General features: G+C 43.5%; 2 protein-coding genes across 4 annotated transcripts in view; one reads left to right on the top strand and one right to left on the bottom strand.

The window, feature by feature from the left end:
* Positions 1-1,814, top strand: part of VhaSFD (V-type proton ATPase subunit VhaSFD) — a 33,349-nt gene extending 31,535 nt beyond the window's left edge. For all 3 annotated transcript variants that reach the window (XR_016193395.1, XR_016193394.1, XM_089237514.1), the window contains one exon: positions 1,340-1,814. Coding sequence is in view for 1 of the 3 variants with exons in the window: in XM_089237514.1 (XP_089093640.1) it covers positions 1,340-1,406 (67 nt within the window). In the remaining 2 variants the exon portion in view is untranslated. The remainder of the gene's footprint in view (positions 1-1,339) is intronic.
* A 929-nt stretch (positions 1,815-2,743) lies between these two features.
* The window catches only part of LOC149080846 (chitin deacetylase 1-like), a 35,247-nt gene continuing 23,641 nt past the window's right edge, over positions 2,744-14,349 (bottom strand). The window contains exons 2-6 of the mRNA XM_089237513.1: positions 13,043-13,282; positions 10,053-10,202; positions 7,950-8,271; positions 5,771-6,415; positions 2,744-4,623 (exon numbers count right to left, since the gene is read on the bottom strand). Coding sequence (XP_089093639.1) covers positions 4,428-4,623; positions 5,771-6,415; positions 7,950-8,271; positions 10,053-10,202; positions 13,043-13,282 — 1,553 coding nt within the window. The 3' untranslated portion in view covers positions 2,744-4,427. The remainder of the gene's footprint in view (positions 4,624-5,770; positions 6,416-7,949; positions 8,272-10,052; positions 10,203-13,042; positions 13,283-14,349) is intronic.

Raw genomic sequence — 14,349 nt, 5'->3', positions numbered from 1 at the left:
TAAACCTTTTCTTCAGGTAAAAAAATTTTCTGGTGCCTAAATTTTTTTTGCAATTTGTCCAGATTTGTCCGATTTATAGATTGCCTTTGCTAGTTGGTGCGAAGTTCCAATTATTGAGCTCTCGTCTCCTTCATCATGGTATCCCTAAATTCCAGGGATGTTAGTCAGTCAATGGCAAGGTGGTATTCAAAAACAACCATTTGAGTAATTCCTTTCTATTTAGCTACTAATGCAATGGTGAAATTATTGCAGATATGTTGTTTGGTCTTGACTGTAGCGCAAGATGGGCCCCACACCACACGTGGTCAAGTTTTTCAGGGGAAAGCGAATAAATACACAAAGTAGTGATGCAATCAAAAATATTTAATACTTTCATAAAGGGTGGTGGATGATGTAATAAATCATTCAACCCCTCCCCCTCTTATAGAAAGTCAGGAAATCTGATTACGTCTCCCCCCCCCCCCTTCTTTGCTGATGTAATATTTCAATGGCTTCAAGTGTTCATAAAAATCTGAATAATATGAGCATTCTGCGGTATATTTGTATCAAAAAGGAGTCCCACAGACGATCCCCATTTGATGAGGGTGGGGGCCCCCAGCTGCAAATAAAATGGTAGTAAATTACCACAATGGTAATCTGTAAAAGAAAATAAACAGTCAGTAAAAGAAATTACAATTGTGGAAATGTGCTTGCATAAAGTAATGTGCTGTGCGTAAGTAAAAACTTCTAGCCATTCTAAATGCATTGATATCAGTTTTTGTCAATGATGCTAATTGTCACGTTTTCTGTGTTTGTACACAATATTGATTGAAGGGTTAGGGAAAAAAATTGTTTCAGTCCATAAAACAAAATTTTTCCGAAGACGAAAAAGTTTTTCTTTAGAAATGTAGTATATATATATTGCTTTCTGCATGTCACAAATCCCTTTTCTGCTGCACATGGGATGGACTCTGACCATTTTTCCATCTGCGCACTGTGACAAAGATCATTGCTGTAATATGAAGGAAGAAAGATACAGCATGTGGGGAGGGGACAATGATCATAGTCACAGCGCGCAGATGGGTTGTCTTTTTCGACCACGTAAAACACCAGAAGAAAAAATGTTTTCAGTCTGCTGTAATAAAGGAAGAAAAATACAGCATGAGGGAGCGGGACAGACTGGAAACATTTTTTGTTTCTGGTATTTTACATGGTCAAAAAAGACAATTCTGAGCTATACAAAACTGCAAAAATATTATTTTATTTATTTATTTTTCTTTTGTGGACAGAAACCGTTTTTTCCCTTGACCCTTCAGTTGTTTGTGGCGATATAAATGTTTTCTTCTATTTTGTCGTGCAGGGAATATTTGGGTAAGCAACTTGAAAAGGAAGCAAAGCAACCGACAGCGATCACTGCCAAAAGTTAAGAAATTTTCCAAAAAAGAAGCGCTTTGTTGACTTCATCTGAATAGTCGCTTTTATGTTGAACTGTATCAAATGTTTAGCCAAGAAATTTTTTTTCGTTTTCATCTAGTCGAGATTTATAAGATTGTTTTTTGATTGGTGGATGTTGTTGTTCGTGTTGGTTCAAGTAATTAGGACGAAAATTTAACACAGTGGAATTCCTTATGCAACTTCTTCTCTCCCCATGTATCAAACTGTTTTTTAAACATTCCTAAAGCTGTTGCAGTGTTCAAGAAATATATATATATATTGTGTGTGTACAAATGTATGTACATGTGTTTTCAGTTGTTTTGATTCGGAAGCATGTGTTTATTCATCGTTCATGTAATTGGAAGTATATGGATATTAAATATGATTAGAAATTGTTTTCACTAATATGGTAATTTTTTGGTGCATCCATCCTTTTCTAAACTATAAAGTACTGGAATAAGCTAAAAGTTTGTTTCTAATCAGTAGGGCTCGGAATTCTATGACTGCAAATCTTTTTATGATTTTGCATGCCCCCCACCAAAGCTTACTCTTCACTAGCTTCATTTTCCCACAATTCACACTTTTTCAATGATATTAGCTATAATTGACAATTTTACTTGCCTTTGCCATGGTTTTTGGCAATGATTGGCAATTTTTTTGTGGTGGTATTAGCAACAATTGGCTACTTAATTTCCAGAAATGAAATTTTGATATTTTGAAAGCTGGTGAACCGTGTCTCTGGTTTGTCAGTGAATATGTATTGTTCAAATTTTGGAAGGGCGCCCCCCCCCCCTCCTGAAATTATGAGAACCTGGGCAAATGTCAGACTCACCCCATGCGGTGATTGGGCCCTGCCATTCTTGATGACAGGCAATTTCATTTGCTTTTGGATAGAAAAAATTCTAGCCGTCATCAAAATTTACCAAGTTCCCAAATTTTCCCAAAAATTTTGGGGAACCTATTACTGTAACATCATGGTACTTGTGGTAGTGAGGGCCCATAAATTTTTGGCGACCACAAATTGTTGCCGTAATTACAGTATGATGATAATTAAATTATGAACCTCTCCGCTAATTGTACAAAATACAAATACCTAGACACCAAAGGGACAATGAATTTGGGAAAGAAAATTCACATTCATCTGGGGGAAATCGAACCACCAACCTCTCCACTGTCTGGGCAAGTGCTCTGAGAGGTTAGTGGTTAAATTCCCCACAGAAGAATGTGTATTTCCCAAATTCATCTTCCTTTTAGTGTCCAGGCGATTGTACTTTGTATAATGATGATAATCTTTGCAAGAACACAAACAAAACAAAAAAATTGAGCCAAATTGTCATTTTGAAGAGTATTTTTTATTGGTTTCACTGTATGTAAATTATGTAACATCCGTATTTTTCCCCTTCTTTGTGTATGTACATATGGGAAACCATAAGTTACATAGAATTTTGGCAGCATACAAACGCTCGCTGTGAGTGTGTGGATCCATGTAAAAATGGATATACAATGGTGCCCAAAAATTTTTCCGTCGGGCATCGATCACAGAACACAATACGTGTTTGGTAATTTTACGACTGTTGTGGTTGGTATTTTGGTCCATTGATGTTATACAATAACATTAACATAAGTGTCGAAGTACAGGTATGTGTGTGTGTTTTGCATTTTTACACATGTATTGCATCACTGAAATGTGGCTGTATTGGCGTAGATTCAACAGTGGTATAACACCTTTTTCATCTTGATGCACGAGTCTATGCACACCGTTTTTACGAGGAAAAAAAACCTTCCGGACCGTATTTGTGGTACCCTTTTCTAAACAAAGACGGCGCTAAATATGATGGCTGCCATCAAATTTTGTTTCAGAATGGTGAAATTTTGAAACCTAAATGAGCTCGTGAAGGCAGCCTATGGACTGTAGGTAGCCTCGACTGTATTAGCAATTTTTAAGAAGTATCAACACTTCACAGAGGGGTTTCTCCAGAAGGGACGGAACCCAAGGAAGTTTTTACATCCAAGTAGTGTCCGTTCGAGAGCATCATAGACAGTGCATGTTTCTCGCATAGGCAAACGGAGCACATGTCCGCACCCCCCCCCCCAAAAAATTACCTGCACAAGCCCATGTCCACTCTCCCTGCAAACACCTCCTCCTCAGAGCAAACAAAAAAGGGGAGGGGGCAAATATTGGTATTTGCCCAGGGTCAAACTTATGATGAACAGACGAGTGTCCAACCGGGCTCGAACATCACAATAGATATCTCATAATTATGAGCCCATGCACTTGAGGTCTAGAGTTGGCCCATGCGTTAAGATAACGCTACTTCCGAGTGATTCTCAGTCATTTCACCAGGATCGTACGAAGGCGATTGTGTACATGAACCCCCCCCCCCCCCCACACACACACACACACAAAAGGGTAAGTCTCGAAGGCTACCGAAGATCGAAACAATTCGTAATTTTTTTTTTCATATAATAACACTACACAGGAGCCCATGAAACGGAGCCTACCGCTGACCAGGGCGTACCTGCTGTGGCATGGAGCCACGGGCGAGTGTGTGTGCATTTGGCTACTAGATGGATTGCTGGGAAGCTGGGTATCGGCAACGACCCAGTGCTGATGGCCTTTTCCACGAGCTCTCTTCCCCCCCCCCCCTCCCCGGGCATTAGAACTGCACTTATACAGTCCGGGAACTATCTGTACATACGGTGTATATCGGACTATTCAAATTGTATTGATAATAACGCAAAATATATGGTGACTGGAATGCTTCTTGGACAATCAGTAATCATGAGGCGGTCGGTCCCCTCCGCAAGGTTGTTTTCCTCCCTCCCCCGCCCCCCCCCCCACAAAGACTATGGATGACATTTTTTCTTCGCCCCCCCCCCAAAAAAAAAGGAATAAAACAAAAAAAATGATCACAGTTCATTCGCTAAATGAAGTTCTAAATGAGAAAAACAAAGATATGGATATAAAAAGAAAAACAGATTAATTAATTCTCATATTTTTCGATATCCATGTCTTATTTCTTCTTCTTGAAGGCGAAGTAATCTCCGGTCGGGTCCTCGATCCATGGGTAGTTCTGGGGGCACTCCAAGCAGGTGTGCAGGCGGATGGTCTCTCCGGGCAGTTCTCTGGTGGTCAGCGGGCAGGCGTTCGGCAGCGAGCAGTAGGGCTGGCCCTTGACGTCACACTTTTCCTTCCAGGGCGCGAAGTCTCTGCGAGGGTGAAAAAGTAATGGGGGAATCAGATTTTTTTTCATGTTAAACACATTTGCATGCTGAATATACATGCTCACGGGCCCGCGACACCTTAAACCTGATTTTGTAAAAATGAACTAAGCGGCGCATTTCCCAAATCTTTTTAAAATGACCCGCAGCCCATTTGCGGATCACTCAAGTGACCCTTGGCGCAGTTCCACGTCACTTGCTTCCCGCGGCACATTTGCAGGTCGCTCAAGTGACCTGGGGTGCATTTACAGATCTCTTTAAGTGACCTAGGATGCTTTTGAAGATCACTTAAGTGGCCGCGTCACATTCCCACTTCAATCAAGTGGTCCACGGGGACACAAAGATCGCTTGAGTATCTCGTGACATTTTTGCAGATCACTTAAGTTACCCGCAAAACATTTACAGAGTGACCTGTGGCACATTTTCCTCTTCAATTAAGTGGTCCGCCGCTCTTCTCCAGATCACTTAAGTGGCCGCCCGTGGCACATTTCGACTTCAATTGAATGGTTCACGACACATTTCTGTACCCACCTAAGTCTCCCGCGGCAAAGTTCCAAATCACTTAAGTAGCCCTCGATGAATTTACAGATGACTTAGATCACTTAAGTGACCGCGGCCACAATACCTTGTATAGCAGATCTGCTACAGAAGGTGTTGCCGCGGCATAGTTTCAGTTCATTTAAGCAGCCCGCGGCACATTTCCAAATCACTCAAGTTGGCCCCGCGACACATTTTCAAACCAATCAAGTCACTAGCACTCTCCAAAAAGGGTGAGCACCCTTGATTGGAGGACAAGGATGCCCCCTCCCCACTTTAGGAAAGTGGGGCGGTGATTTAATTAAGTGATATCTGGAACCGTACCGCTGTGACCTGTAAGAATGCTGCGGGTCATTTAAGTGATCTGAGAATGTGGCATAAGCCACCTGAATAATGTGGAACTGCACTATGTGTGACTTGAGACATCTGAAAATGCGCCGCGGTCCAATTAAGTGAAACGGGAGAATGTGTCACTTGGTTAATTTTCACAAATTTAAGTTTGATGTCACGGGCCACATCAGATGACTCCGAGGGCCACAATTGGCCCCGAGGATATGTATGAGCTCATGTAAGGGTGGTGCTTTTAATGATTATTTACCTGATGGCCGAGAGCTCCGTCGGCGACTGCATCCACTGGAGCACCTGCGTCATGGTGACGAAGTAGATGTCGTTCTTGGACAGGACCTCGTCCATCCACTGGACGAGCGCGTCCAGGTAGTCCTGGTTTAGCCTGAGCCACCCGGCGTGGAAGTACAGGCCAAGGGGTGCTCTGTTGGTCTTGTAGTGCCTGTCGAGGTTGTGGTTGAGGAAGTTGTAGAACTGTTCCCCGGAGATGATGTTGCTGCAACTGTCCACCATGGCGCAACCGGCGAGCTCCTCGTCGAAGTTCGGGTCGTCCCTTCTGTCCAGCTCGTTCATGACCATCTCCCACACGGCGTGCGACCTGGTCGGGCAGTTCTGGCCGTTGCCGTGGCACTTGTGCGGCATCCTGAAGTACAGGGTGTAGGGCCACAGGGGAGGGTTGCTCAGCGGTGCCGTCAGGGTCGAGTCGTAGAGGAAGGCTTGCTCCTCCATCATGGAGAACTGGCTGTTGCCGCCGACCCTGAGGTAAGGTGCCCTGACTCCGACGATCGAGTTGTCGGTGATGTTGGCGAACCTTTCGATGATTAGCCTGACTCCGGCCATCTCTTTGGCCCAAGCGTCTAGGCTGGCCTCGGTCCAGTACTTCTCGTTATTGCGATGCCTGAGAATGAGAAAATGTACACATATGTAATTCATAGTAGGCTCTACATATGGGGGGAGGTCGAACACATGGCATGTCATAACTTTCCTACTACTAAATTACACAAGCACCTCGTCCATATTCCTCTGCTGAAATTTTAACGCATTGTACAACCAACTTCAGCCGAACACCACCACTATGGCGACGGTGGAGTTCGAACACGATTAACTTGACTAGAATTTCCTAGTACTTTCAGCCCTCCTCCTAACTCGCAGTTTCCCAACATTTTTCTCCCATCGCCCCCAACGCAATCTAACCCATTGGATCCTATGTTGTACTCGTAGCTTCTACCGCCCCCCTGGAACTTTCCATCCCCTCCCAAGACGACGTTAACGCTCACGTTGGGAATCACTGTCCTAACGCAAGCTCATCCATAGGATCTTATGTTATAACCGTAGCTTCTACCGCCCTTTGACATTCCATCGCCCCCTGGGGAGTGATATTGCCCACTGACCTAGCTTCTTGTGTACATAGGGGCCATTCAAGTATTACGTAAGCAGATTTTCAACCCCCCCTGTCAGCAAAACACTGCCCCCCCCCCCCCCCCCCCGTCAGAAAAATTTCGTCAGCAGCTTCGAATATTTCATATCTTCAAAAAGGGGTTGTTGATGACGTAAGCAACCTTCAAACTCCTCCTCCCCCCCCTTGTCATCAAAAGTCAGAACATCCGAAACCCCCCCCCCCCCCACCGATACTGACGTAATACTTGAATGACCCCATATCATTTCAGCACATTTTCTTTGACCCCCTATCCAGGAGCGAGTACTGATTTGGTCACTCAAGTGCTTGCACACTGTTTTTGCTACTCATTTATTCACTCACTCACTGACCTGGTTCTTTGCTCTGTAGGTCACTCTTTTTTTTCGTTTTGCATGCTGGTAAAATTCTAGGTCATTCGTTTGGTCACTCATTGACCGAGGCGTAGGCAGATTCATGATGCTACCGACTGTGGCTACAATTTTGCCGCTCTTCTCCCAGGGCCGTCTTAAGAGCATCATAGGCCCTCGGCCAAGTGATGTTTCTGAGACCCTAGCTGACAAATTGTAGAGAATTTCAATCAGTTCACTTTTCTCTGAGGCCCCCCCCCCTTTTCTAGAGGACTTCCGGGCTCTGCCTGGTGATCCCATATGTTAAGATGGCACTGCCTTCTCCCATTTTACTAATTTTCTTAACCAATCTTCCTCGAATTTGCCGCCTTTTGCTATAGCCCGTTAAGCCCCAACACTGCAAACACGCCTCTCTGCCGTTGAGACTCATTGTGACCAATCACTGGATTCTAAATTCTATAATCCATAGTGATTGGCTTCTTCTATCAATGTAAGGTCCGGTTGACCTTAAGAGCTGATATCTGAAATATCTGGAAAAATCAGGCCTTCTGTAAGCCGCTGTCGGCGTTGCAGTAATTTATTAAATTTGAGAAGTTCCAGTCGCTCATTTAGGCTCGTCGGTGAATGGAAAAAGGGGTGTAGAACAAGCGACGACAGAGAATACGTACGTGATGGAGTGGGCGGCGATCTCGTGCCCTTTCCTGTGCAGCTCCTGGACGGCCGAGTAGTTGGTGTACTTGTGCGAGACGAAGAAGGTTCCCTTGGCGGAGCATCCGTTCGGGTTGTTCCTGCCTTCCTTGAAGATCCTCTCGTAAACGATGATGTTGTTGTTGTTGACGGCGTCGTCGAAAGTGATGGTCACCATCTGTGGGACGGTGTTCGTCTCGAGCTTTCCCGGGATCTGCGTCCCGTCCGGGGAACAGAAGCAGTCTGGGAGCTGGCACTGGGACTGGTCACACGGGGGAGCCCTGTTGGGATCTTTGTCGACAGCTGGAAGAAAACAAAATAAATATTCAAATCTTGTAAACTTTGCGTTATTCAATACACGCTACGGGATTGCACTTTTGACAATAAATAAAGTCTAAAAGATTGCAATTCTCCGACATTCGGCGAACTCTACGGGATTGCACTATTACAATCAATAAAATCTAAAGGATTTCACTTCTGACAATCGATAAAGTACACGGGATTGCACTTTTGACAATCGATAAACTCTACGGGATTGCAATCCAACAAGTAATAAAGTCTAACGGATTGCACCTCTTACAATCGATAAAGTCTAAATGATCACACCTCTGACAATCGATAAGTCTATGGGATTGCATTCCTAACAGTCGATAAAGCCTACAGGATTGCACTTTTGACAATCGATAAACTCTGCGGGATTGCACTTCTGACAATCGATAAACTCTACGGGATTGCGTTCTTAGCAATCGATAAAGCCTATGGGATTGCGCTTCTGTCAGTCGATGAACTCTACGGGATTGCAATCCAACAAGTAATAAAGTCTAACGGATTGCACCTCTTACAATCGATAAAGTCTAAATGATCACACCTCTGACAATCGATAAGTCTATGGGATTGCATTCCTAACAGTCGATAAAGCCTACAGGATTGCACTTTTGACAATCGATAAAGTCCTCTAAATAACTGCACTCCTTACAATCGATAAAGTCCTTTAAAGGACTGCACTCCTTACAATCGATAAAGTCCTTTAAAGGACTGTACTCCTTACAATCGATAAATTGTACGGGATTGCATTCTTTAAAATCGGGAATGTCCACGTGACTTCACTTCTGACAATCGATAAAGTCTATGGGATTGCACTTCTGTCAATCGATGAACTCTATGGGATTGCACTCTTACAATCAATAAAGTCTAAAGCAGTGTTTCCCAAAGTGGGCAATATCGCCCCCTGGTGGGTGATGGAATGGTCCAAGGGGGCGATAGAACCTACTGATTTAATATTGGATCCTATGGGTTTACTTGAGTTGGGGGGCGATGAGAGGAAAAAATTTCTGATGAAGGGGGCGATGGAACAAAAAGTTTGGGAGACTATGGTCTAAAGGATCGCACCTCTGACAATCGGTAAAGTATACGGGATTGCATTTCTAACAGTCGATAAAGTCTACGGGATTGCACTTTTGACAATCGATAAATTCTACAGGATTTAATTCTTGGCAATCGATAAATTCTACAGGATTTAATTCTTGGCAATCGATGAACTCTACTTTATTGCACTCCTACAATCAATAGTCTAAAAAAATTGCACTTTTGCCAATCGATAAACTCTACAGGATTGCATTCTTGGCAATCGATAAAGTCTATGGGATTGCACGTCTCTCAATCGATGAATTCTACGGGATTGCACTTTTCAATCAATAAAGTTTAAAGGATTGCACCTCTGACAATCTCGATTAAGTCTACAGAATTGCATTCTTGACAATCGATAAAGTCTACGGGATTGCATTTCCGACAATCGGTAAAGTATACGGGATTGCATTCCTAACAGTCGATAAAGTCTTTTGAAGGATTGCACTTCTTATAATTGATAAATTGCACGGGATTGCACTTCTTATAATTGATAAATTGCACGGGATTGCATTTCTGACAATCGATAAAGTCCACGGGATTGCACTACTGACAATCAACACATTCAATGGGGGATTATAATTTAGAAAATCAATATCACTGTATGAAATGATGAAGCTTGCGAAATTAAATCATGACAAAACATCGTTCATATTGGTGACGACGACAACACTACTTACTGCAAGCGTTCTCGTCTGAGCCGTCGCTGCAATCGGGTAGCCCATTGCAGAAAAGTTCGCGCTCAACGCAGTCGCCGTTGCCGCAAGCCAGCTTGCCGCTCTCACACAAAGGTTCATCCGTGGCCAGGAGTGGCGTCGCCAATCTTGGCTCTATTCAAAAAATTCAGACAGAGAGAAAAAAATTCTATTATAATATCATCTTGCCACTTACAACAAAAAACTAAACATATCATTTCACAATTTCAGGTTACAATTAAGATTTTAAAATTTTTAGCAGCCTTTTTTTTCGATATTTGACGGTCCCGTGTTTAAGACTCTATTGCCCCGCATATTTTCCAATGAAATATGGTCAGTAAAGCGTGCCTTCAAAAAAAATATCATCTATTAAAATTGTGCTGCCACTTGTGACCAGTGTCTTCTCGAGTGAAATACAGGTGAATGAATCTCATTAAGACGAAGTCAATAAAACACGAAAAAGATTTCGTTACAATCGAATATTTCATATTACAGTAGAACCTCCCATAACGAACGTACACTCCTAGTTAGCGGACATCCTCCCGGACACTTTTTCTATTAGGTCAACGGGCTTCACAATGTATTTCACTATCTATTAACGGACACTCCCCGTCAACGGACAAGAATTTCGGTCCCAAGCGTATTCGTTATAGAGAGGTTTTCTCCCTATAACTGACGAAACAACGATTTGATGTCAATATTCATCTTAACGAGAGGTTCGGACGTATATACGTTCGTATATAGCTGAAGATTATATTGAAATAATTTAACAATCGATATAATAAATGATTTCGTGGGGACATGCATGTGTTGCCACTACTTTATTACCGACTTCTCGTTCTTTGTGAGGCCATGTGTGACACGTCACATGTTTCTTAACATTAACGATCGCGTGTTTGTTCACGGACGCTTTACTCTTCCCTAATATCTCACCGAAGGTGTCACGAAACCGCATGTTGTTCATCTGTGTCACGAATCCCCCGATTCCGCTTCATTGCCGTTTTGTAAGTGCCGTTTACGTTATTGCATCGGCATCGTGTCACGAGACCACCATGTTGAGATTTCTCAAAAATTTGCGTATACAGTATTATTGTTTCACTGCTGACTTGTCATTCACGTGACCTAAATTCATTTTAGTACGCGCCATTGACACATCTCTGAACCGCATGATATTTCATTGGCAAATCAAAAAACCGCGAGAAATATCAGTATTTCTGTGACGTATTAAAAGAGTCGCGATATCGCTTTTCTAAGTCAAAGGACCGCGAGCAACGTCAGTTCCTCCGTGACGTATTACATCGTAGCTTCACCGCAATTGCATTCTGTCGGTGACGCATTACATTGAACATTGAATTTCAATGTTCCGGTTCTTCAGTCTTGGCCGTTTAAGATCATCATGGACCCCCGGGCCAAGTGATTTTTACGAAGCCCTACCTGGAAAATTTTCAAACAATTCAACTACTTCTCGTTTTTCTGAGGTCCCTGGCCGTGCCTGGGTGAGCCCATGCGTTAGGACGGCACTGCCTTCAATGATGACATGTTACAGGGTCATATAAGGCCAATCGTTCACTTTAACCTACTAGGAGCGAAAACAAATAGCATGTATGCGCATAACCGCTATAGTAGTCTTGCGCATACACGCGACTTGTTATGCTTCCAGTCACTTCCAGTCGGACGACCGGCCTCATAATGTCTCCCTGACAAATTAGAAAACTTCGAGCACCGTCAGTTTCTCGGTGACGTATTGACAGTGTCACAAGATCGCTTGCGATGTCATTCTCTTGATGATGTATTGCAGGGTCGCTATGATGTTTCAATGATAGGTAGCAAATCCACGAGCAATGTCAGTTTCTTTAATGACGCATTATATGGTCTATGCTTCACCGCAATTTCATTACCTCGGTGACGTATTATAGGGTCGTAATATTGTTCCCCTGACAAGTTAGAAAACCGTGAGCACCATCAGTTTCTCGGTGACGTATTGACAGGGTCATGATATGGTTTAATTGACGTCATATATCAGTTCCCTCTATGACGTATTACAGGATCATAATATTATTTTACTGACAAGTCACAAAACAGATAACGCAGGCAGTGACGCAGGGTTGCAATATTGTTTCGTTGGCAAGATACAAAGCCTCGATCACAATCACATTAAATTTGATCGGATCGTCAATACGTCCAGTAATACGTTTCCAAGAAATTCTAAATTTTAGTTTCTCGTGACGTATTACAAGACATGATGTTGTTTCACTGACAAGTCACAAAGACTGGAGCACCGTCGGCGTTTCTCGGGGACCTATTAACAGGGCCGCGCAGGGTATTGTTTCACGGACAATCCACAAAACCTCGCGTGTCTCGGGGACGTATTAATTGGTTGGCTTTCGTTGGTTACATTGCTTCATTTATAAGCTGCAATATCACGAACACTGCCTTTTCCTCGGTGACGTATTACAGGGTCGTAATATTGCTACTACAGCAGCGTCGTAATATTGCTACTACAGCAGCGTCGTAATATTGCTACTACAGCAGCGTCGTAATATTGCTTCGCACAAATAGTCACAAAACTGCCAGCAATGCCAGCTTCTCGGTAACGTACAAAGCGGTCACATACTGCTTCACTGACGCGTCACAACTCCACATATAATTCCAGTGACGGGTCGATCGATGATTAATTCAATGAAACTTTCTTGAATACCTCTTAAAATCTGGAAACATCATTACTGTTACGGCCATTGGATAGACCTTGGGGACCGCATATCTTCGTGCTTTGGCTATCACACGCTAATCAAGGACCCATCTTCAAGAACTCACTCCTTCGACCGATTTCTGATAATTTCCGGAAATAAGGTAATTCCCGAGGTTGTGTTTCTTTTTCCAAGATCGCGAGCTGCACGAACCCGTTCCCACGCGATTTTATTGGCGATTCGGCCTTGCCGATGACCAGCCGGAATGAAATACCTGTAGCTACTCACTCTCGAGCTGTTCGCAGTTCTTGACGTTGTTCTTCCAGTCGCACGTCTGCTTCTCGATGTCGAAGGCAAGGCCAGACGGGCAACGAAGGGCCAGTAGGCCTTGGACGGAACACCTCACGACGTCCCTGCAGTCGTCGTCGGCCGTCAGACGGAAGTATTCGGTCGGAGGCCTTTCCTTGCACAGCTCCGCGTCGTTTTGTCCTTCAATCTGCCTCTTGACGACGGACTTGGCGCTGCACACTGTGGATGGAAAAAGAGGTATTCGTATTAGTGAGGTCTGACATAAGAAAATTACTCGGAAAAGTAATCACATACATCAGAGGAACAAGTTAGATTAGTGTATCTCGGACCTTTGTTAATTGAGGCTCCCTTGGCTTTGCCATAATTTGTTCGTGGCTTCCCCCAAAACAGTGTTTCTCAAAGTGTGCGTCACGGCCATAGGCGGTGATGAAAGTCTGGTGAGCACGGTCGTTATTACTGGGGGGCACGATGATAATGATGTCAATTCATATATACACACACACACACACACGTTAGACCAGTCGACTTCACCTCTGATGCTTGGCCCCCATGCCCTCCGTATCTCCGCACATGGTCAACACGTAATTGCACGTAAGCTACACGTAAAACCGGGTTTTCCTAGGAGCAGGTTTCTATAGCATTTGCAGCGCGAAAACGCTGATTGGTCACAAAAACTTGAATTTCAGGCTTTTAACCAATTAGAATTTTCCACACGGCGCAGAAATTCGACTCGTAGGAAAACCCGGCTTAAGCTACACGTAATAACAAGGTTATAATATCACACTACATGGAGAAAAAGTGCCAATGGTGAAGGAAGAAGGCGAATCTTGGCTTCTAACGGGATGGAATATTTCAGTTAATTTTCAAGAAGTGATAACCCGCTGCTGGCGGAGAAATGTACTTTCGTTCGGTGTTTGGCACACAACTGACTGTTAGAAAAATAACACGTGACAAAATTTCAGATCGTTATAACTCACTTGATATTAGTCCGATCCAAAAACGAAAAATGCTTTTCCATATTAGTTTCTCGCAAGGAATCTAATTATTGGGCGGTCGATAGCTACCACCTTGTATATGTTGCTGCCAAAGCCCGAAGTGCGGCCGATTCAGGAAGGGACCTGCCACTTCGCAAATTGGCCAAGAGTTTTAGCCAATATATTGATGATGATCCCGAATCATGTCTTTTGTGGAATCATGTCATGACTCTGGCCAGGGATCACCCGCAACTTAACGAACTGGCCGGGTAAATATTTAACGAAATTACAGGCAGTTTGAGAAGTGGCCGG

Source organism: Pholcus phalangioides, unplaced genomic scaffold (assembly GCF_987345545.1).
Source record: "Pholcus phalangioides strain wild (caught in Gottingen) unplaced genomic scaffold, Ppha-v1.0 ptg000010l_1, whole genome shotgun sequence".
NCBI classification, from domain to species: Eukaryota; Metazoa; Arthropoda; class Arachnida; order Araneae; family Pholcidae; genus Pholcus; species Pholcus phalangioides.
The sequence above is the reverse complement of the archived record's forward strand: the minus strand, read 5'-3'. Positions and strand labels throughout refer to the sequence as shown.